This window comes from Aethalodelphis obliquidens, unplaced genomic scaffold (genome assembly GCF_003676395.1).
Source record: "Aethalodelphis obliquidens isolate GAN/ISIS:26980383/991018 unplaced genomic scaffold, ASM367639v1 scaffold29, whole genome shotgun sequence".
In the NCBI taxonomy this organism is placed as follows: domain Eukaryota; kingdom Metazoa; phylum Chordata; class Mammalia; order Artiodactyla; family Delphinidae; genus Aethalodelphis; species Aethalodelphis obliquidens.
In genome coordinates, this window is record NW_020837973.1 from 16,441,722 (window position 1) to 16,468,144 (window position 26,423).

Below are 26,423 nucleotides of genomic sequence, written 5' to 3' on the forward strand. Positions count from 1 at the left end.
GCTCTGAACCAGTTAAAACAATCTTGACAAAGAAGAAACCTTGCTATCTTTGATATCAGTGCTGGCCATATAGCTACAGTAACCAAGAAGTTAAGCTATTGGTTGAGAAAGAGACATGTAGATCAATGGAACAGAAAAGATGAACCAGAAATTGACTGACACAAATATGCTCAACTGAATTTTAACAAAGGTGCAAAACCAATTCAAAGAGGGAAGGATAGTCTTTTTAATAAATCGTGCTGGATCAATAGGATATCTACAGGCAAACAACAAAAAACAACCTTGCCCTAAACCTCACAGTGTATACAAAGTTATCTCATATTACACTGTAGACATATATGTAAAACCTAAAACTACAACTTGTGGGGGGAAAAGAGGAGAAAATTTTGGCACATAGCACTAGGAGAAGAGTTCTTAGATTTGGCACCAAAGCAAGATGCATAAAAGAAAAATATTCATAAATTGGACCTTGTTGAAATTAAAAACTTTTATCCCAAAGAAATGAAAACTCATGTTCACACAAACAGCTAAAAACAAATGTTCATAGCAGATTCAATGTATAGCTCAAACTGGAATCAGCCCAGATGTCCCCGACTGATGAATGGTTAACCAATCGGTAACACAGGTCTATCATGGAGTCCTATTCAGCAATAAAAAGGAACAAACTATTGATACATGCACCAAATTGAGTGAATCTCCAGACTTACATCAAACGAACAACAGCCATTCCCAAAAGGTTACATATTGTATGTCATATATTTCTATTTCTATAACATGTTTTAAATGGCAAAATTGTAGAGAAGAAGGAAGTTAATTTTTACTGCTTGTCAGGGGTTAAACAAAGTTGGGGAGTGAGGGAAATGAGGTGGTAGCAGGAGTAAAATTGGTGTGGTTACAAAAGGCAACATGAGGGATCATGTGGTGTTGCAAGTGTTCAGTAGCGGAACTGTGCTGGTGGGGATACAAGAAGCTACACAGACAACGTTTTTATAAAACTTACGCGCACACACACACACACGCGCACACACACATCAGTATAAGGAGAGCTTAGGAAATCTGAACGAAATTGATGAATTGCATCAATGTCAGTATCCTGGCTGTGACAATATGTTCTAGTTTTGCAAAATATTACCATTAAGAGGAAGTGGGCAGACAGAATTTTCAAGAGATATCTCTCTGTATTATTTCTTACAAGTGCATGTGGACCTACAATTATCTATTTAATTTTAAAATAGGTATACTTAGTTGGAAAAAAACCCAAATAATCCTGATGAGTTTCCAGAACTTTGGCAATACTCTTAATGGATAAGCATCTTTGTTGTGTAATTGAGGTGGGAGCAGGTGGCATGAACAGAGTCTCTGCTTACTACCATGAATAATTCTTCATCATAAGTCTTATGCAAGTCTAGAAGAAATCTTTAAAGATCATCAAATTTGTCTCCATGCTTTTATCAGAATTTTAAGTGTAAACTATCAGATGTTAAGAATCAATTTCCACTCATTCCAAAACTAACAGATAAATCTTAGGGTCTTTTAAAGCTCTATTTCTGCTAATTATTTAAATACAGATGTTAATTAAATTCTATAATTTGGATGTTCAGATAAATACGTTATAAAGCATACATTAAATGATAAACTATCATTAAAAGTTACGGAAAAGGGGAGTAGAATATAGAGTTATTACATAGCGTATGTAAACACAATTATTTGCTGATGTGAAAATGCATGATAATACCTTCACTGCTACATTACTGTCCCAGGGGAATATTTTTCCCCTCTTGTTTAAGATCTAACACAATGGAAATCAATGAAGTCAATATGTTAAAATTGGTGACTGTTTAGTTGGCTTTGATAGCAAGGCTGATATATGTATCTTTCACACATTTGTATAGCCCCAATATTTAGCACATGCAAAGTTTGCAAACCACCTATCATTTTCAAGGAACATTACAGCACAGACAATACATATTTTCCTTTATGTGAGGTTTCCTGAGGTCTTTCTGCTCAAGATGAGGGATTGAGAAAAAAACATTTTATTTCTTCCTCTTGAAGTCTCATTAAACTATAAGAAGTATTTAAAATATATAAATACTTTGCAAATTAAAGATGGTAAGTTTTGCTCCCAACACAAAAGACATTTTAGTAAGTTCCTCAAAGACAAATTATAAATGAAACGATGATGACTAATATTGAAAGACAAAGGAAATTATATCCTTAAACATGTGTGGAAGAGCCCTGCCATGCAGGATTTTGCCTTGTCCTGCATATTTCCTGAAAAGCTTAGGAGTAAAAAATGCTAAGTATAATGGAGGGTAGGGGTGAGATGGAGTTCTAAAACATAAAGGTAAATGGAAAAATTATAGAAAAGTACTTGACATCTCCAAGCAGAACACTCAACAGCCAGCCATTAACCTCTCTGAACAAAAGTGCACATTCTTGGAAAAATTCAATGTAAGAAATTTTTAAGAAAAACTTAAGATGTCTGAGACAACGAGCAAAAGGAGATAGTGATGAAATTAGCTCAAACTCTCATCATCTATCTCAAGGTCTTCTGTACAATGGTAGGGTTTTCTGTATCTTCATTCTAAAAGGTGGGAAGTAATTATAGCCTATCTATAGTTAACAAGAGTAGGAATAAACATGTCGGTATTTTACATATTTTAAATAAAAAGACAACCAAGGGAAGAACTATATAATTAATGATAGATGACATGGGAGAAACGGGAAAAGAGGTAGGAATATTAAAGTAGTAGATACTCATATATTGGTACTATAGCAGGAAATCAAGATAAAGTCTAGTCATGTTAAAATAAAAGAACTAAAATATTACAGATTGCTTTTTATCTGTAAGAAAAGCTGTGAGAGGGAATGGAAGGGAAAAAGAGGAATATCAATTTTGTGATAACTTTTTGTACTATTTGACTTTTTCCCTATGTACATGTATTGTACATCAGTACAAATAAAAATAAACATATTAAAATAATAAAGGTGTTAAGAAGACATATATGTAGAGAAAAAAATACTTGGTCTCATTTAATTCCTCTTTTTAAAAGAGGAATTATTCAAGACCATGAGATTAAGCACATATATGTTACATTAAGCATTCATTTATAGATGTCAATTTTTAAAACAAAGTAGCAATTTACAACACAATTAAAGATTCTTGTCACTTTATTCAAGGTATCCTCATGTATCATTAGTAAAACGAACCTAAAGACCAGTAGTTCTGAAAGATAATTTAGGATCATTTTGGTAGCTTGAAAAATACTGATATCAGCATTCTATTTTCAGATTTTCTGACTTAATTGATTGGATATTCACCCTGGGCTTGAGGATTTTTAAAAACTTCCCACGTAATTCTAATATTCAAAGAAGGTTGAAAACTATGGGTATCTATCTTATGAATATTTGTCTTCTAGTAATATATACCAGATCAAAGCTTTGTTTGTTCCCCAAATGTAGGATTTTCTGTACCTTCATTCTTGTTTCACATTTCTTACAGACACTAAGGAAAGTGCAGCTGTAAAGTACAGAATAGAAATAACTTCTATGCAAATTAACAGCTCTCCAGAGAGAGTCTTTAGTCCCTCACAGCTGTACTGCACTGATGCTCCAGCCCCCCCAAACATAAATATTTACTTAGTGTTATTTGTGCCGATAATCAATATGTAATTAGATATTATTTTACCCTTCCTCATCTCAATGTTTATAAAAATAGTAATAAAACTAAAAACTCCTCATGGTCAATTTAATTCAATGGAACAATAATAACAGGGTTCAAAAAACAAGAGTAACAATGGCAATGCCAGACGAAGAAGAAAAAAAAAAAAAAAACACGGCATGGGACCATAACATAGGTCATATTTAAGAGGGAAATGTAACTTCAAGTAAAATATATATGTCTCTCTTATAGTATTTCCTTTCTGCTTAGTGTCCTACTATTTTAACTAAAAGTAGTTTCTATTGCTTTGAACACTATAGATATATTTAATACTTCTTATAATTTTGATATAACAATAGAAAGAACCCATGCATGCAAAGCAGCTAATGAACTTAACAAGCAATTACTGAGCATACAAGATGTTCTAGAACAAGTTTATGAGTCATTACTTTTAGCTTGATACCCACACACACAGATATATAAATATACACATATACAAACATACATATACAAAGTTGGTGGACATTTCTTTTTTTTTCAAAAAAGAAAGAGTGATCTATAATTATTCTGAGTCTCTTTATTTTCAAATAGAATGAATGACATTTAATATATCTTGGTGACACAATAGGTAAAATAAAATAAATAAAGCAAAAGTCAAATATATTAAACTTTCCCACACAGTGTGCCAAATGTGTGTGTGCATGTGTGTATAAGTGTATCTTTTATGGAGCCCCATCTTATTTTGCAAGAATTGATACCCCATCGTGAGACTTTGGTAGGAGACAGTTCTGCCTCAATTATGTAAACTTCAGGAGCCAGACTGCATCTGCCCCACTTGGGCAGCCAGACCACTGACACGTGACTTAGGCTGAGGCAACATATGCTCTCTTGTCTGGAGCTTTGAAAAGTGACCAAGTGACACAAAGACCAAGGGACAGGGCTTCCCTGGTGGCGCAGTGGTTGAGAGTCCGCCTGCCGGTGCAGGGGACACGGGTTCGTGCCCCGGTCCGGGAAGATTCCACATGCTGCAGAGCGGCTGGGCCCGTGAGCCATGGCCGCTGAGCCTGCGTGTCCGGAGCCTGTGCTCCGCAACGGGAGAGGCCACAACAGTGAGAGGCCCACATACCGCAAAAAAAAAAAAAAAAATTGCAAGTAGCTATTTAAATTTAAATTAGTAAAACAAACATTCAGAACCTTCACTACAATAGCCACATCTGAAATGTTGAACAGTCACATGTGGCTAGTAGCTATCATAATGGATAGTGCCGATATAAAACGGGACTATAACTGCAGAAAGTTCTGTTGGACAGCTCTGGTCTAAACACATTATGATAATTCAGCTTTCCCCATGGTTAAATCAGAAATCCAGACTTAAGTTATTCAGTACAGGTTGACTGCTGTTAATTCAGTATGTGCTTGAACGGTAGTCCAATAAGGCTCAAAGAAATTATGTCTTCTCCATAAAATGAATTTATCTTATTATATATATGTGTGTGTATATATATATATATATATATATATTTATTTATTTATTTATTTATTTATTTATGTATTAACTAATGTAGATTTTTTTCAACAATAAGACTCTGATTCATAGAGAAGTAGTACCTAGAAATGGGAGGCTTTAAAAGACAGAACCTAAAATGTGGATTTGAAAAATATTTGGGCACTTAAACTCACTCTCTATCTAGTTGCAAGCAAGGAAATCCTTTCTATAACAGAGCATAGAAACTGATTGAACTGTTGCCTGCCAATTTTGGGACTTGGGCTTCACATACTTTCTGAGTGTGCAGCTGTAGGAATTGGCTAGAATCCTAATCACATCGTTTGTATCTCTGATTCTGCCTTTGCCTGGAGTCTGTTCTACTCTTCAGGTATGCAAGTTAGTAAATCAATTCCCATATTAAACTAGTTTCAGATAGTTTCCTTCAACAGCCAGCAGGATATTACTAACAAATACAGACATGCCAATCACTAAGGCAGTTGAGAACAGTTCAGGATGAGTAGCATACAGAGGAATACCTAAATTTTTAGACGCTGTGGATTAGTAATGGCTAGAGGGCAACAATGAGAAGTTCTGAAGAAGATGAATAGTTTTATTACATATAAGTAAAGACTCCGTGGATTTATGTTAATTTGCAGTCTCCTTCTCTATCACTACTGGATCCTCTTGAATATGGGCCAGCCTCCTCTAAATAATAAGGTTCGTCAGAGAAAATAACTTCCTGAGTAAAAAATTAGCTGTGGAAATACTATTCTCATTTTTTAAATATTTTATTGTTACAAGTTTTTTAAAGCCACTTTATTGACGTATGATTAAACACAAAGACTATACATATTTATACATGCATACTCCTTGATGAGTTTGAAAAGTATACATCCATGAAACCATTACCACAGCCTATGCCATAAACATATCCATCACCTTTAAAAGGTTCCTCCTGCCCTCTTTTTTTATTGTTATTATTATTATTTGTGATAAGAACACAGCATAAATTCTACCCCCTTAGCAATCTTTCAAGTATACAATACAGTGTTATTTTATTCTCACTCATGCTTCAGATTTCATTGATCACTTGCTCCTCCTTGAGATTTTTCTCCTTATTTATCGACCCTGATTCCATTTCTGTTCCATTGTTTCTGTCCTCTTGAATTTTATTTGCAAACTTTAGACCGAGTTTTCTCTTTTCCCTTATAACATTTTGTTCCACAGAATTCCATTCTGAGCCAGAAGTCCATGTATGTTTCCCTAAATTTTGATTCAGGTCTTCAATCACCACTTAAACCCCAGTATCTCCTATTTCTACCCTTTAGCCTGCATCCTTCCTCCGGCGTTCTGAATCTCTCCACACCTGCCCACCTGCATGCCCATGAAGCACCTGGGACATAGACTATCCAAACCTATAGCTCCATCACCGTCACTCCCAGACGTGATCCCAGACGTGATCCTCCCCCTTTATTCTTTAGCCACCGCCCCCCAATTTAAGGAGGAGCCTGCCCAACCCTTCAAACAGCCCTGCATCCCCCTTTCTCACTCTCCACAGATGCAAAATCTTGTCAATTCTACATCTTAAAATAAAAAGTTTTAATCTATTTACTCTCTCCAATTATTCTGCAATTACCAAATGCAAGTCTAGATTTGTGCAATGGTAAAGCAACCTCTCTGCCTTCAAACTTGTTCTGTATGTCTCATGTCACTTCACACTTGAAAATCCTTTAATTCATTCCCAAACACTTGGAGATAAACTATATTCTCCTTTGAATCTCCAACCAGCACTGGCCCTCGGTGGCCTGTCATGCTGTCTAGCTTCATCCCCACTTCCACTTCTCTACATGTGATCTGTGCTCCAACTGCTGTACTTGTATATCCTTAATTTCTACTTATATACTTTTTTTTTTTTCGGTACGCGGGCCTCTCCCTGTTATGGCCTCTCCCGTTGCGGAGCACAGGCTCCGGACGCGCAGGCTCAGCGGCCATGGCTCACGGGTCCAGCCTCTCCGCGGCATGTGGGATCTTCCCGGACCGGGGCATGAACCCGTGTCCCCCGCATCGGCAGGCGGACTCTCAACCACTGCGCCACCAGGGAAGCCCTACTTACATACTTTTGATATGTCATTCCTAAAATTCCAGTGCAGGTCTCTCTTAACCAATATACTTTACCTGTCCCATTTTCTATTGATGGCAAAATATTAGTTCAAATTCTTCCTCTTCTGAGGAGCCTTCCCTAAATGGAGCTAAGTCAAGCATATTACTCCACCCCTTGCACCATCATCCCCTATGTTTAGCACCTCTACTGCACCACTAGCACTGTGATGCTATCATTAGTTCTTGAAATCACCTCTTCTTGCCTTCATTTCATTAATTATTGAGATTGTATTTTTCATTAGTATAATCTCCACATTTAGCACAGTGTAAGGCATGCTGTTAGTTTTTTAACGGTTGAATTTACGTTGATGCAATAACTTTCAAAGTGAAATAGGATTCTTGCAATCATCTCATTCATTCACTTCTTTAATGTGCATAATAAAACTTTGTTCTGAAAGTTTGGATTTACCCAGGTCAAAAAATTATATAGTAGAAAAATCAAGGCTACCTGTCCAATGTTCCTTCCGCTACTTCTTGCTATTTATATATGTGTTGCAAGTATGTGTCAAGTGTTGCCCTATGTCGATAATACATTATATGGTCCATAAATATAGTATCCCTTAAATCATTATGGAAAAGTAAATAAGCAAACTATGCTTTATTACCCCCTTTTTTATGCTATATTAGCTCCTTTACAGAAACCTACTTTTGATTTTCCTGAAATTCTTTTTCCCTGCAATTCTGTTGCTCATATAGAAGAGCGATTGCTTAGCAACAAATATATTGATGCCACATCCTTTTCTTCTTAAAGTCAACAGTGTCTTCACATTTCTCTAAATATGAAGCCCACAGTTCTTTATTCCAGAGACCCTGTAACATCTATGTCCTATTGTGTCTAGCCTCATCTCTCTCTTCTCTACTGTTCATTCCCTAAATTTGAGTTAACCGGTCTTTCTTTGCCCCTCAAATACACAAACTCCTTCCCATTTCAGGGTCTTTATATGTGTTACTCCTTTATAATGGACACTCCCCCATTCTCAAACGTCATACACAAGCATAGCATCAATTTGGTGTGATTAGCTCCTATTCATTTCTCGATCCTGGTCTCTTCTTCCTCAGAGAGTTCTTCCCTCACCCCCAATCTAGGTTTAACACTACACACAAGTACAACACACTTTCATAATCCTCATCACAGTTTATAGTTGAATATTTATTTGTATTAATGTTGGCTTAATGTCAATGTCTCCCAGGATACCTGCTTCATTCACCACTATATGCACAATGCCTTGTAGAGTGACGAGAACTGAGGAGGTATTCAATAAATTTTAAATGAATGAATATGACCTAGTCTTCAACCTTTGTCAAAATAAACTCAGCTGACAAATATCATATGATATTGCTTATATGAGGAGTCTACAAAAAGGGTACAAATGAACTTATCTACAATACAGAGTTACAGATGTAGAAAACAAACTTATGGTTACCAAGGGGTAAGTTGGGGGGAGGGATTAAATGGGAGATTTGGATTGACATATACACACTGCTATGTATAAAATAGATAACTAATAAGAACCTACTGTATAGCACAGGGAACTCTACTCAATACTCCATAATGGCCTATGTGGGAAAAGAATCTAAAATAACTGATTCACTTTGCTGTACACCCGAAACTAACACAATACTGTAAATCAACTATACTCCAATAAAAATTTGAAAAAATAAATAAATAAACTGAAATCATGCTATAGTTCCAAACAAAGCAAACCAAAGAGAAGACTATATTAAGTTAGTATACTTTAATTTTTTTATATTTTATATTATTTTATTTTTTAGCATAGAATAGGATTTCACACCATATACCATTCTAATGTCTATAAATATAGTGACAAATAAACCATATATAGGGATTTCCCTGGTGGTCCAGTGGTTAAGAATCCACCTTCCAATGCAGAGGACATGGGTTCGATCCCTGGTCGGGGAACTAAGATCTCACACGCAGCAGGGCAACTAAGCCTGCGTGTCGTAACTACTTAGCCTGCACACTTTAGAGTCTGTGCACTACAACTAGAGAGAAGCTTGTGTGCCACAACAAAGAGCCTGCATGCTGCAACGAAAGATCCCACATGCCACAATTAAGATCTGATGCAGACAAATAAATAAATAATAAAAAATAAAAGCAGAGATGGTTAAAACATTAAAAAAAAATATATATATATGAAAAATAATCCTACAGGAAAGAAGTTCATTATATTTCACTCTCTGTGATTCTTGTAACAAATGCCTGGTATTTTCTTTATGAAATTCAAAAAAAGTAAAAAGTAGATGTATTTGAAGACTGTCTAGGCTCAACTTCAAACTAAATGCTTTTGTTATGTGAGGTCTGGTGCAATTAAATGTTCAAATATTCATTGGACAAAAATCAATAAAATAATGAAACATTTCCTGAGAATAATCTAATACCTATGTTGAAACTATTCATTTCCTTAGGGCCAAGACATGTTGAAATAAATCAGTCCACAATTAGTTATGAAGTGCAATATGATTTTTTGGAATGCACATTTCTACTCTTTCGCATTTTGGGAGTATTTGGATTTTCATTTCTACTTCTGCATGAAAATAGTGAATCATGGTAAAAGAATATTATTATTTATATATAGAAGAAATATTAAAAAGATTACCTAATCCAAAGATTGTTTTATGTAAAGAAAAACCTGAGGTAACATATGACAATAAAAATGGCAGACAAAGCTAATAAAGACGTCTCTTACTATAAACAATTATAAATTTAAAGTACAATACAACTGAGATAGAAAGAGTGAAAGGTAATTCACTGGGGAAAGGAAGGAAGAGAAGATTTTTACCAGGAAAGTCATTTGCAACTGGCAGATAGTCAGATGCCTTTGGGGGAAATTAAACTGGATACAGGCTATGAGCATGAAGATTTGGTTTTACATCTCCTAAAGATTAGAAACTATGACTTTCAGTCCCTCAAGGTATAAAATTAGAAAGGAGATACCTGAACAAAGCAAGACTACTTGAAAACAAACTCCATGAAATGAAAATTAGACTATCTACCCACTAGCTTAAAAAAATAGCAAGGAAGCTTGTGGTCTGTTAAGAGCTCTTGGTAGAAAAAGGTTTCCTGTGATAAATTAAAACCCAAACTTGCAGCCCAGAAGAAAGGTATACACGATTTATTTTTGTATTGCTAGTGTTCTTTTGTTGCTGTTTTCATTAAAGGTATGGATAAGAATCAATAGTTAAAAATTAATGTATATTTAACTGAATCACTTTGCTGTAAACCTGAAAATAATACAATGTTGTAAATCAACTAACAAAAAGAAAAAAAATGTTAAATAAAAATAAAATTTATTCAGATTTATGAAGCCAATATGTTGTCAGGAAACAAAAAAATAAGTGACTCCCTATGGATATTCCTCAAGATATATTTTAGAGAAATCCCATCAAAATCCTCATTCCCACTTATCACACACTATTGAAGACAAGTGAATATAAAATTTTAAAAGGCATACCAGGATCAAATCTCCATGACTGTGGATAGACAAAAGAAATATGCAAATTAATCAAGCATGAAAAGAATAATAAAATTTGAACACGATTTTGAAATAGGTGGTTTGCAATAATTAAAGTCATAAGAGAAGAAATAGGGTCAAAATGAAAGGAGAGGTCACATATAAAAAGGAGAAAAGGAACTAAAAATTTTAAAATATATTAAATTTATATTAAAGGTAATATTCGTGTTTAAGTCAAAGAATATACTAACTATTCAACTTAGTTGAAGAGAGGATTAGAATTCTAGAAATGAATCTGAGAGAAATTATATTAAATAGAAGTTTCAGAATGAAACAATAAATAAGGAAGAAGAAAATTCAAAAAAATAATAGATGGGATGTTATATTTCTCTAAAGTATAAAAACCCTAATAATTATACAAAAAATACTGATTTCAGTCTGTTATGGATTGAATTTTGTACCAAAAAAATTCACATGTTGAAATTCTAACCCCAGTACCTTATTTGGAGATAGGATCTTTATAGAGGACTGATGTCTTAATGAAAAAAGGAAATTTGGACACAGATACCCATATAGTGAGAACACCATGTGAACATGAAGACAGCAATGTACAAGCCAAGGAGAGAGGATTGGAAAAGATCCTTCCCTCAGAAACTACAGAAGCAACCAACCTTGCTGACATCTTGATTTGATGCCCAGCCTCCAGAACTGAGACAATAAATTTCTGTTGTTTAACCACTCAGCTTATAGTATTTTGCTATGGAAGCTCTGGCTAATGAATACATAGACCAATAAAAATAGAAAGTCCCCTCTCCCCATAAAAAAAAAGTCTTCAGCACCTAAGCACATTAGTAACTCTACAGACAACAAAAGACATAGAGATAATCCTGAAATCAACCTAAGAGAAATGGATGAAATTTAAAATGGAATTTCAGCAGATTTCTCATTATCAAACATAGGGTCCAATATAAAATATATCTTCAATAAAACAATAATGAAAAAACTCAACCTAGAATTCTATACACAAGAAACAATGCTTCAAATAAAGAAAGAAAGGAAGCTTTTACTGCTTTCAGGCTAAATAGAAAAATAAATAAATAAGTAAAGACCATATATAGGCAATAAGTAAATCAAACCAAGAGAAAGAACAGTGGTAGACACAGTAACAAACAAAGATACTGGTAAACTTGGGTAAATCTAAGCAAGACAATGTTTAAATGACTTTAATAATAATAATAAAAATCTGGAAATTACTTTTAAAAAATGAGAAAAGAAGATGTTAGACAAATATAATATGAAAAAGGAGAAAGTGATTAGTGTTTAAACATCCTAAGATATGCGTATTGTTTAGGGTAACTGTAATGGTATCAAATTTAAGCTTTCTAAAGTACCTGTTAAAAAGAAATCGGGTCATATTTCAGTAAGAAGTAAACTGAACCCAAGAAGTTTGATATAGAAGCAATGGCGAGTAAAAAAGTTTTTAAATATGTTAAACATATAAATAAGTATATACTTTATACATGAATACTAACAACAATAACAAGAAGAATGAGTGATTGGGTGGCTTAAAAACAGTTTGGCTAGTAGGCATGTAAAAAGTAGAAAACACAATAATGTAATCAAAATGTGGTCATTCTATGTCATTGTATAGGAGACTGATAGAGACACTAAGTTTTGACGTGAAGTCAAGAATGCACAAAAAAATTAAGAGCAAGCACAAATATCAAAAACATACAACATAAAACATTCAAACAGGCAGAGAAAAATCCCAAGACAAGTTATTATAGTAGAATAAAAGTAGAAAAAAACAAAACAACAAACAGAAAACATAGTGCCTATAAAATACAAAATAAATTGGTAGTAATAAGTCCAAGCATATTAGAAATCAAAATAAACAATGGAATAAAATCATTGCTTAGAAAAATAAATCATCAGATTGCATTAAAAAACTTAAGTTTAAAAGTCATTCGTATGTGTATTATAAATGACACATGTAAGGGCTTCCCTGGTGGTGCAGTGGGTGGGGGTCCGCCTGCTGATGCAGGGGACGCGGGTTTATGCCCCGGTCCGGGAAGATCCCACATGCCGTGGAGCGGCTGGGCCCGTGGGCCACGGCCGCTGAGCCTGCGCGTCTGGAGCCTGTGCTCCGCAGTGTGAGAGGCCACAGCAGTGAGAGGCCCACATACCACAGGAAAAAAAAAAAAAAAATGAAAAAAAAAATGACACATGTAAAATGTCATTATAGTGAACGTAATAGTATGGACAATATACTCAAAAGCATTTTGATCAAGAAAAACGTGTTCTATGGGTGTCAGTGTTGGATCAAAGCTGGCACTACTGCCACTTTGCACTGGATAATTCTTTGTTGGTGGGGGCTGTCCTGTGTGTTACAGAATGTGTAGCAGCATCCCTGGCCTCTACTAACTAAATGCCAGTAGCACCACATCCCTGCTTGTCACAGCCAAAAATCAGGTCCACATTACAACTTTCAGGGACCCTTGGCCCTTTTGCTTTTGTGGGCCTTTTTTTTTTTTTCAATTAAAATGATAAATTCTATTGCAGTTTCATTTATATAAAGACTAACATAGACAGCTATATTCATTTTCATATTTTATTCTGATTTGAAAATACATTATGACATTTTCCTGAACCCTTTAAGGAGCCGTAACCGTAATGATTATGCAAATGAAATGAACAGACAATTTATCAGGGGCAAAAAGTGCGTCCAGACATTGCCAAACACCCCCAGGGGTTAAAGTCACCTCTGGCTTAGCACCATTGATAACACTCAAGCCCACATACACACACAGACACAGGTGGGTGCATTTGCATAGTGATAAAAAGTTCACGAGGTGAATAAATGCCTACATTGTGCCCACAATAGGTATTGTTTTGTATTGATGATGTTTAAAATTTTTCTGGTGTAGCATTGAGAAACACTATATATAATGAGTGTTAATGCTATTAATTTCAACATTTTTAAACAGTTCAGATAGAATGTCACTCTTCTCTAAAAGTAAAATTAAACAGTGAAATCTGATTTCCTAAAAAAAAAAAAGAAAAACAGGTTCTATATCACTAGAAATTAAATGAAGTATATGCAAAATCAAATTTCTCTTTTATACACCCAATTTCTTTTAGGACTGGATCTAAAGAGTTAAATTTCCGTGAAGACTATTGAGAAATGTCTATATCCATAATGGAACTGTATGCCATGAATTAATTTCACATGACATCATGTCATCACATTGTCACTTGTGTAAAATTCAAATGTCATGTTTTGATACAGGACATTTTCCATTTCAAACAAGTTATGGTAAAAATATTCGTAAAATTATTGTCTTTACAATATCAGATGACAATTGGGACCTTTTCTTGCTGTGTGTTTAATTTTTAATTCAGAGTTCATGATGACATTAAAGCTATCTTTTCTTTTTCTGAAAAGCCTGAGCCTTCCCATTCCTTCATACATGATTTATTCTCTCTTCAACCTCAAAATCACTTATTTAATTTGAAGCTACAGTACTTCATATTAAAAGAGATTTGAAGGTGCTCTTTTAAAGAAAGAAAAAAATATAAACTAATGGCAATAATAGTGATGATGAGAGGGGAATTTCATGCACTATATACTAGAAACTGACTTTCATTAAAGAATCAGATATCTTACAATTTGTTCTTTGGCACTGTCATAACTAATCCCCCTTCCCATGAAGAGATCACTTAACTGTTTCGAGCATCATTGCCTTCTATTACTTGAGGAATTTGGCAAGATGTTTTCTTAGTTCCTTTATACTGCTAGAATTCCTTTCTTACCCTCTATATGCTTGTTGTTGTTGTTGTTTTAATAAAGCAAATTGGGAATAATTGCCTAGAGTCTACATTTAGCTACTCACACATGTAGGACATGGGTAAAGAGGGAAGTGCGAGGTAGAATTTTAGTAACTAAATTCTTCATAGATGTAAGCAATATCTTCTCCATGTTACAGTTTATATCTAGAAAAAATTCTAACAGTTATAAGAACATACACCATAAATGAAGGGAAGTGAAGACGGAGACTATAATTCATTTGTTTATCCTGAAAACAATCTAAGTTCTTATTAACTTTTATTGTCAAATATATTTTTAATGTCAATATAGCCCAAACCCTAATGTAACACTGTTAATAGATTAGATACCTTAGCCTAAAACATGCTACTAAGTAGGAACACAGTTTTTGGTGACTTACCTCTGGTTTATGATTTTTTTATTCTATTCTCTTTAATTACTAAATAATGTAATGTGGATAATATCCACTTAAAGATATACTGAAGTAAACATAGAGTTTCCTTTATTTCTCATACAAGAATTCTTGGTTAAAGAAGTCATCTACAATGTTTTTAAAATGAAAATAATATGTATTTATGGAGAAGAACACCTAGCTAATCACAAGCAATTATCACTTGAAATATATGAAGCTCATTTCCAGCACTTGTGTGTTAAAAGACATTATTTCCAACGTATGTCCTTAGTTAAATTCTAATAGTTACACATATTTGAATATTCCTAGCATGTTCCAGTAAGAGTCAATATACTTTTCAGTTACAACCTGCACACTAGGATATATTCTACTGGTAAATATGAAACATATATGCAATACAGCCAATAACTAGTGTCCAAAAATAAGAAATCATGTGTATTTTAAATTTTAATTTCTGATCTCTAAAGTAAGCAATTCCACTTTTACACCATCTTTTTTGTTCATTAAGTAATATTTTCTAGTATATGTAATAAAATGTAGATACTAAGACCTGAAGAATGCATTTTTAATCTACTGTCACTAATTCTGAACACCAAAATCCTCAAATTTCAGAGGTATTCAAAACAAATAAAAATATAGTTTCAGTCAAAGGAATGTTAAGAATGATCAAATTAAAATAATACATTTCTATAAAGCAAAAATTATAAACAAAGTCAAAAGGCAAACAGCAACTGTGAAAAAATTATTGGTAATATCACTGGCAAAGGATTATTTCATCTATTATGTAAATATCAACAAGTATAAGTTAAAAAGACTAACAAAAGGGCCTGAAGCATCAGTTAGTAAAAAAGGAATATTCATATCCCTTCAACTATGAAAAGGTGATCAATTTTACTCATAATAAGAGAAATGTAAATTGAAAGTACACAGAGATGCAATTTTTCACCTATAATATTTGTAAAATTCCAAGTTTTACAATCCCATCTGTTGGCACTGCTGTAGAGGAATATTTATTCTCATAAATCAAAGAGGTGCAAAATACACCACCACCTATGGAGGAGGATCTGGTAACATCTACCAGAATTAAAGATTTATTTATTTTTAAATGAGAATCCCACTCTGGAAATCTCTCCCACAGATACACTTATATGTACGCTAAATGATGTGTGTAAAAGGACATTCATTACACTACTGCATGTAATGCGACAAAACAACAATAAAAACAAAAACACCAAGTTAATAAACAGAGATTAACAACAGAGAGTTTATAAACAGAGATTTTTGTCTCAATAATTTCATATAATTATCACAACCATTAACATAACTACAAAAGGCTATAGTTTATGGAGCCCTTTCCAGTGAATTACCACATTTGATCATTACAATAGGCACTGAGGTAGATTCTGTGCAAATGAAGATGAAGTAGTCCCAGAACCTGCTTTCAAAGCATTCATAGTCTACTAGGTGAGGTAGATATCTTAAAGAGGGGTTCCAAATATTTTCTGTAAATGTTCATTAGTAAATATTTTAGACTTTGTGGACCTTAATTTCTCTTGCCACTACCTAATTCTACCATTGTAGATTGAAAACAGCCATATACAATACGTAAATGTAAGTCTGGCTGTATTCCAACAAAACATTATTTACAGAAACTGAATTTGGATTTCATTTCATTTCCATGTATCACAAAATATTATTGCTTAAATTTTTTCAATAGTTAATTTTTTTTAGTATGCAAGCAATACCAGCACATGCAACTAGATGAATTTGCACACAGGCTGTGGTTTAACTAACCCATAATCTAAACTATAAACCAAACTTTATAACACACTTGAATTAGTAACAGAAGTGTCAAACAGTATTTCTCAGCATTACATGTAAGGAAACTCAGGGAATTAAGACTTGCTAGTTGTAATACAGATGATGAGCAGAGAAGCCTTAATTCAAACTCAGCTCTTTACTCACTAATCATTACTATCTCATGAAGGCAATGAGTCTACTCTAATGCTAGGTGTGATACATGGCCTGCACTTTAGGATGTGTGTGATATTTTATACAAAATTATGTTCTTATAATGGAATTCATTCAGCTCTGTTCAATTTTGAAAATAAAAACAGATTAAATGGTCTATATTAGTTTTTACATAATTTTTGGAAAAGAGAGAACATTTTTGTTGTAAAGCTATAATGACATTACCATAATTTTTTCCAAGAAGAAAGGACTTACTTGCAAACAAAAGTCCTTTCTTTCCCAAAAGAAAGGACTTACTTACTACTTATAGCTTCCTTACTCTAATCTTTCAAGTATTTAAAAAGATTTTTAATAAGTCCATGAGGTTAAATCCGTGAGATACATTCATACACTAGTTTTGGTATTTGATTTCTCATGACCTTTACAGTCTGAAAAAAAATTATGGATTGTCAATTATATTTATCTGTATATATGTATAATTATATATATACTTTAATGGTGAGATGGTGTATGTATTATATATGTATATATAGTTATACTATGTACCATTAAAATTACCATATGTTCATGGCCTTAGCCTCATGAAAAAAAAAAAAATCTCTTAGCAGTGAATAATGCATATTGACCAATGTCAACAAAATAAATTTCCTCATAATAAACCCAATCACTAAGAAAATTCAAAGAAAATTATTATAAACACCATAAAAGAAATTGGTAAGTATCAAAACAGTTTGGCTTGAGCTCTTATCAAAAGTTTCAGATGTTGTTTTATAATGTGAAATATAACTATAGATACACAAAATTACTATCCAGAGCTCAAGGATGACTGGAAACAAACTTATATAATGCATGTAGAAAGTATATTATTTTAATAACAAATATTGCATTTGATTATTGTATGATTATTTTGTATTGTATGATTATTATTTTGTATTATATGATTATTATTTTGTTTCTGTTGACAAAATTCCTGCTGGAATTTCAGTGACAGAAGGGAGCAAAGGAGATACTTTTCAGCTCTTTGGAGGTAGTCCCCTCTCATGCTTATAGTAACTGTAATGATTCTATCTTCTATTCACGAACACTTTGAAAATATATGGCACTCGTTCATTATGAATGTATTTATAAGTGTGAAATATAAATTCTCTTCTCTAAAAAAAATAATGGAACAGGAGGTTATTATAAGTACATATGGATTGTTGAACTTTGCAGGGTTTTTTGAACTGTCACAGTTGTGTATGTACATATATATGTATGGATGTGTATATGTATGTACATGTGTTTGTACGTATGTAGGTGGTTATGGAGAGGGCAATGAATCCACACAATCAAGTTAGAATTGCTCATAAAGGCAGATGAATATTGAGTAGAAAGATTATGAATGAGTGAGGGGCCCCAGGTCAGATAGGGAATAGGAGAGCCACACCTTTGGGTGTGAGCCTTTAAATTTGTCTGTTAATACTACAACAGAATGGATACCGATTTCCGCAGAACCTCCACAAAGGAACAGATTCACAGCCCTCACCACCTCCTGATGGCTAACAAGCTCTCAACCATATGCTCATTGGCACCCAAGCCCAGAAAGACTGTTTGCAACTAATCTACTGATTGAGGTTTCATTTTTCACTCAAACTAGGTGACCCACCAAAAAATGAGAAGCTATCTGATCTTTCCCTAACATTTTCTAGCAAATTTGTTTCCATTTTTTAGTTAAAGTGACAATAAATATGCATAAAATTTTTTTAATAATATATATTTTTTCCTTTTGGTACTCTACAAAGGAAACATTTTTCTGTTCCTTTTTTTCTCCCTCCTTCTCAAGGATTGAGAGGATTATAGAAAAAGGATTTTGAAGTTCATAACAAAAATAACTTTATAGTAATTCAATATATTATGTTTTTACTTTAGTACATTTGTCTACATTTACTTCATGGGACAGTCTGTAGGAAAAAAGCACAGGATGAATATGAGGGGTTTTCCTTCTTGTTTTAATATGCACATAAGAAAATGATAGAATTGTTCCAGATCTTTTTTGTGTTTCACATTCTGACTCCATAGCTCCTGCCTTGTATGGAAGATATAGCTTCAACCCAGTCCCTGTTGGAAGAGGGGCAGAACAGATGGCTTGTGCTCCTGTACTGCCTACACATTAGGGAAGTGCTGTGGCTTGGATGGAGTACTTTTTTTTTTTTTTTTTTTTTTTTTAGTACTAACAGTGCTAAAGTGAAAATAAATAGTCAAGCAGGGAGGCAGAAGTCACTGAGCCTGCAGTCATAAAGATTCTACTGCTGTGACTTCTGCTTCTCCCATAGGTACTGAATAAACCTAAGTGTGGCTGCTTCCAACAGTCAGTAATCTATCAGAAGGTCTCTCTACTTCCACTCTATTCTTTACCCTGGAGCCTTGACACGTGTTTAAACTGTCCCTTATTACTGAGCGTACAATTTCCTAAAGGGTTTGACAAGCCATTAAATTATCTTGTCTGCATTTCTGAAAGAAAGGGAAGTTGGTCTGAAGTTACTGATCATTTTGTCAACTTCATTCTTTTGGAATTTTAACAAAACCTGTACACCCAGTTTATATTTAATCTATATTGAAATATATCGATATTTGTATGGAAATTAATTTGGGGGATTGGAAAAATATCCATGTGTTTTTAAAGGCTGACTTAAATTCAAATACCGTCTCTGTAACAATTAGCAGAAATATATTAGATGTCGTGTATAGTGTCTTCTTTTTAGCCTCGTGTGCAATAGCAATAGATTTAAAAAATTGTAAGTATCAACATACCAATAAATGACACGGTGAATTCTAATATATCTTCATGGTAATAAAGACAAAATTACTGAATTGTGTGTTTAATTAAGTGTCTCCATTTTACATGAGAGAACAGAAAGAGTAATATGCTGGTAAAGAACATTCAGTCTAGTGTGTATGGACCGATGTTTAGGGAGATGTGACATGATTGGTGAAGTTCATTTTTTATAATTATTATTTTAAAATGTTTAGAATAAGAAATAGCATTCTATAACATAATTCACTTAAAGTTCCATGTCTCTTCAAATCCAACTGCAACTCCACCCTCATCCCACTTCCCAATTTCCCAGGAGAGGATAAAACAAACCAATAAAGAAAAACTTACTTTTCCAACATACTGTGGATCTGGTCCCATATGTTCTTCTAAAACAAAGAACTGATTCCAAACCCATCCTCTTTTGGGACGGTGGTGGACTTCGGTTTCACCTTCGATGTGTTTGGTTTGGTTTCTGGTCCCCTTGATGGAGCTGTGTTGAGCAGTTCCATAACACCTCTGCACAAAACAGAGACACACGAGGACTGGACAGATGCAAGATGTGCTCGTAATTTTCATTGTAAGATAACTTTCCAGTTCACAGTTTTCTTCCTTTTCCTTGTCAGCTACAAATGCTTAGTGAGCATTCGAGAGAGAAGCCAAAGCATCTTTTGGAAGGACAGTCCAAATTAAATTGTTTAGTGTGTCCATGATTTAACTGTCCAGCAGGGAAAGGTCAGACTACATTTACATCCTGAAACACTTGGAGAATCAAAGCTGTAGTTGTGTGATCCTAAGTCTTCACAATTGGTGAACAGGGGCAACCATTTTCTACCTAATCAAAAGAGAGAAAAGTATATACATTACAAAACATGGCAGTTTTAAGTATTTGCTCTGAATGCAAATTATACTGTTTTGCGGAGTGATGATGATAGGAAAAGAACACATGCATGTTCTTTTGGAAATAAACACAAGCATACATACACATAGCCAGGCATAAGCCTGCACGCTGCATTTTTACAGGGACATACATATTTGTATTTTTAATTCTCAATTATATATGTATATATATAATTGAATATATATATATAAATATATATTATATATATATATATCATTTCAAAGAATATATCCATAGAAACAACAAAAATGAAGCCCTAGGGAGTGTTAAAATGCTCAAAAATTGACCATGAGTATGTGCCCAGACCTGAGTTAGTATGATCTCTTCACTACCTGATCTATTAGGGACTTCACTCTAAGTGCAAATTTTTTATTTGTTTTTGTGTTTATTTTGCTTTTGTTAGATGTGATACAACTTACTGCACATTCTGTACATCAATTTTCTACTACATATGACTCACACAATTTCAACAAAATACTCCCTAGGGTTGAAAAGTTTTCACAAACCATCACAGCAATGAAGTATGTACTGAAATTGTTTAGTAAGTAAAATAGAAGAAAGAAGATGCCTGAAAAACAGTACATCACTGAAAGTTACTCCACGCTTGGCGATAAGATTGGCACAATTGAACATGAGTAATATTAACAACTGAATCATAGGTTGCATGGGTTTTAGTAGGCCTGCAGATGATGCTCTAGGACGTGGTCTTTACCTCCAGGCAAGACAGTGATTCAAGCTTGGGAATGACACTACACAAAATTCTAGCAGCTATGCCAAGAGAGGTATAAGGAAGAAAAGGATGGTGGCAAAAAGAACAGAGGGGAAAATATTTTGATTTTCAAATAAGGAATGCTGAGAACTTGGACTTAGATTTTAGTACAACTGGACAATAAAGTAAAACTTGAGAAACATTTCTGGAAGACAAAAGACAGGGTTTGGGAGAGAAAAGCTTGACTAAGATTATTAGCTTATTGAAAACACATAAAACTGTGTATCATGTTTTGCTGTATTTTTATATATGCATGTTTCAACATGTGTTTATAAAAAAATATAATGACTCAAGATTATAGCTATCCCATCTAGTATAAAAACATTAGATGAATCACTTTCTCACTCCATAAAATTCACCCTTGCAAATCAGCACACATGGAAATGTAGATCTAAATGAACTGCAAGGTGGTTGACATGAAAATGTAAATGATTTTAAAAACTGAATATAATCAGTCATAGTATAATTCTTCTATTCAATTGAGAAAACTAAGTAGGGGATGAAAAAAAAAATATCACAAGACCCAGAGCAAGGTGGTTTTCTCTATCAGTATCTCTCCCCATAAATTAGGGTTAATAATAATACTTACCTTACCAATTGTGTAAGAATTATACTGGATTTGAACTGGGATTTTATTTTAGTCAGCTGGCAAATATAAATTAAAATGTATAATATTTTTTAAGGACAAAGATACATTTTTGATTGATTTAAATTAAAATGACTCAAAAACTTTTCTAACATATAAAAAAAGAGAAATACCATCTTAGTTCCAACATTGTAAGAGCAATGGAGAGAAAGTCAGAAAACAGAGGCTTTCTCTTTTTTTTGACAATTTATTTACAATATGCACTTATGTGAAACATCTAATTTTGAGTCTCAATTTTCTCATTTGTGATGAATAATTGATTTTAATATTTGTTCCAGTTCACCTAATAAACTATCTGGTTCTTTTTAAGGTTTTATTTTAAATTTATCAAAAGTTTCTTAATTTTCAAGTCACAGATCTCAAAAAAGAGACTTTAACTAGCCTTTCTTCCTAGAAATCAAGTTGATTAATATATAAAAGGTGTTGTTTTCTTAATACTTTCACACCATTTGGTGTGATTTTTAAATGAAATTAACATCTTTGCCCTTTATGCCAAGTTATTTAACAAAGCATAATTCATGAGTAGAAGGTAAAGAAAGTGGCTTTTGTAATGCATTACAGTTATGTAGAATGAGTGTTTTCTTTACAAAAATGATTTTGAATGGCATCCCCAAAATACATAAATGCATTTTAATCTACCTATGCATTATATGTTTATGAATCTCTATTATGACAATTATGAGAAGTGGTAAGGCTCTGTGGAACAAAAGAGCAAATGTAAACATCACTACTGTACTTTTGAAAGCAATTTGATATACTACATAATGAAAGGACAGAAATCCAAATGTGAAAATCGTCTGCTCTATTTCAAGAAATCCATCCCTGTGTAGGTTAGAATTAAAATGCAAATAATAATAAAATAAACCACTGGTTGAGAATAACATAATAAAAATATGATACAGCCATTTTCCTTTTTTTTTTAAACTAAGCAGCATGCAGTCTTCAAACATCCTTCCTGCTTTCCTGGAACACTCCAATATATGAACTCTGATAAACAGAGACATAAGCATAACACCTAGGGACCAGATACTTCCTTCTTCTAACCTTTTAGTTAGAACTTGCACCAATAATATATGCATATTAATTACAGGGTCCCATACCCTGGAGCAGATGATGGATGGATGTAGGCAAAGATGAGACATTTTTCACAGCAGCGGTAAAGGTCTTAAGACCCAGATGTAGCCCTGGTGAGCTCAGCAGCCACGATGGACAGAGTTCAGCGACACCTGCATGAATTAAGGGTCACTTTGGACTTGCAGTTTCAGTGGCGAGTACCTGACATTGTTTCTTACTGCCTAACTTCTGTTTGTTCCTACTTCTTGCCAAACCTGATTTTTAAGGCCTCTCACCAATTGTGACGGCTACATAATATTCTTCTAATAAATTGATTTGTTGCTTTCCTTGGCCAAAGTTGGCTTTTGCTGTTTGAAAATGAAAACTTTCTCTTATAAAAAGCATTACTCCCATAATACTCTAAACACAAAGTTCTTTCTGAATAATGCATTACCTGCACTAATGTGTAATGCAGACCTCTCTCCCCGTTGCAGTACCTAATTGTAGTGATTCAATGCTGCTTCCAGATACTAGTCCTATTGCTTTTGTAACTACTCCCTCTTCTGTAGTAGAATTAATGACACTGTACTGAGTTAAGGGACATGACCTCAAATGCTCATTCTGTAGAAAATATCAGTTTATGAGCATTTTATTCTCTGAGCTTCACATCTCTCATTTATGAATAAAAATTTTTATTGGATTATCTTTAAGCATGTTCAGTTAATTTGAATTTATGATTTAGAAACTGTGTATCACTTAAGACTTTTCTTATGCTGACTTATGTGAACATCACCCAAGATTCAATGATCAGCCATTTACAGCTTGTAAGTATAGTCATTCCTTCAAAGGGCTCTGAGTAAGCACCATTCTCAAAGAAAAATATTGTCGTATTCACTCCAATGTATTGCTTGTAACTTGGGCCTTTGACTGGATTTTCTTTCCAATTCATTCTTAATTTATAAAACTGGGAATCCAAAGAAGCCTAGAGAATGCCTTCTGTTTGCTTTTTTTAAAAAGATTTCTTTGCTCTTTTTCTTGTTTTGAAAATTTCTTTGTAAAAAATACTCTGTCAACTTCATCTTATGAATGTGTCTTTCCATTCTCCATATGTGTGGGGTTATGTAAGATACTATTTCACAAGTTCAAAAAGCCTAGGATTATAACTGCTACCGACTTCTAAACTTTAGCATTAAATATTACTGGTTGGAATTGACCTGACTTTGCATAGAGCAAGCTTAGCTAAAGTAGAAAATGTCAAAAGAAGATAAAGTATGATGGAAAGTTCATATTTTTGGAATGTTTTCATTGTAGATATATAAGGACATCTTGTGTGGAGAAATACGTGTTAATGGTAGTATGATGCCCAGTGCATAGAAGGGGGTCTTCCCAAATGTCAAACCTGTAAATCTACTGGATGAGAAGGCTGTTCTTCATGAGAGGGTGATACATCTTGAAAATGATGTAACTTAACTTTTCCATGGTAAATTATTAAAACCCATCATACTGCCAGGCAGATTTAAATATAAGAAAATTTATATTATATTTGAATTCTGGGGTACATATATAAAGAAAAAGTTACAAATACTGAACAAAAGCTTTTTTTCAGTTTAATAAAAGTAAATTTACTACTATCTATCTGTGTGTGTATGCATGTGTGTTTGTATGTATGTATGTGTGTATTTACTACCTACCTTCAGGATGTTGTGTTCTAAAACTTTAAGTTATCCTTTAGGTTGGTGTTTACAGGCATAATAGCTATTGCTGGCAAGATGCATTCTCAGGTATATATCTGACCCTGGAACTATGGTTTCCATCATTTTCAGATCCAATGATAAATAATATCAGTACCATTCTCTTGTTCTAAGTCTAGTTCTTATTCAATTTCCAATTATACTGGCTTCTAAATTTTGGTTTTACCTTCCTGTTCTCTATTCTCAATTTTACTATTTTTTCCATTAGTGTTTTATTCTTCCTTAATTGATATTTTATCTGATTAATAATTCATTTTACTCTTCTCCATAGGTGCCAACTGGATGAAACAGCTCTTGCTTACAGTCAAAATGCAAATACTCATAAATCACATGAAACTGCAGAGGGCTTCACCTAAATTTGTTGCAAGTTTTATTTCCAGGTTGGCTCTCAAATCAATATTTTTGATTTCAATCTGACCATTTTAGGATATTCTCATAGCCCCAAGATTTGCACATAATCAATTGCATTCACTTAAAACATATATATTTATTATATATTTAAAACATATGTATTTAAAGGTAAAATGCTTTATATTATTTGAAAATGTGGCTCTCTTTAAAATATAATGAAATATCTAAATAATAACATATATAAAACAAGAAGCAGTAACTTTTACATAATGTTTTTCTGTTGGAAATGTTAAGTTTCACAGAGATGGTGATAAAACCACTACATGTGCAATTATACTCCAATAAAGATGTTAAAACACACAAACAAAAAAAACAACACTACATGTGTACTTGTAGGCATTGCTTCCTGACATGGCTCATTCAACTTTGCTTACCTTAAAAGCCTTATTCTCCAAACTCCATTTAGTAAAACCTATCCTCTGAGGCCTGGACTAAAGGGTGTTTCTTTACAAAGACTCCTCTATTTTGGGAGACAATTTTCTTCGGGTCTTTTGTGTTTCTGCACATTTTCTGAGCAAGAGGCACTGACAGCTTTGTTTCATACTATCTTTTCAAGGATGTCTGTATATCAAACAGCCTTGGAAAAAAGAGATACTTCCCTCTCCTTTGGAGGAAGTGGGTAGATTTGTTTTCTGACTGGATTATAAAGATAATGTATTTTTCTAGGAAAAAGGTTGGAGAGGTGTGCTAGCAGACCCTTTATAAGACAGGGGATTCAAAAATCAGGGTTCTTTAGCTGTGATCCAGATACACTATATGTGTGGCATGTACCTGGCTGCTTCCTTTCCCCCCAAGGCATGTGAGGGGCAAGGGAAACTCACACTGCCTGCTGTGTTGTGGATAATAAAGCCTTTGATCCAGAGTTTTGTGTGTTCTGCCAGCATCTATAAAACTGTGGCAACCTAACTTATTAGCTTCATCGTAAGATAAAATCTCAAATTCTTCACTTGAAAGTTTGGATAACATAGTTCAATGTAACTGCTTGCTTCTGTGAATTACTATAACATTTACCTAATTTTTTCTTACTTTTGCAGACCACCATTTTAACTTTTTATATAGGTGCTATTTAATTTTTCTTTGTGTCAGATTTTTTAGAGTTCTCACACTGTGTC

General features: G+C 33.7%; 1 protein-coding gene across 1 annotated transcript in view; it reads right to left on the reverse strand.

The window, feature by feature from the left end:
• CDH18 (cadherin 18) overlaps positions 1-20,609 on the reverse strand; it is a 354,098-nt gene extending 333,489 nt beyond the window's left edge. The window contains exon 1 of the mRNA XM_027125360.1: positions 20,132-20,609. Within this exon, the coding sequence (XP_026981161.1) occupies positions 20,132-20,359 (228 nt within the window). The 5' untranslated portion in view covers positions 20,360-20,609. The remainder of the gene's footprint in view (positions 1-20,131) is intronic.
• Positions 20,610-26,423: the final 5,814 nt, after the last annotated feature.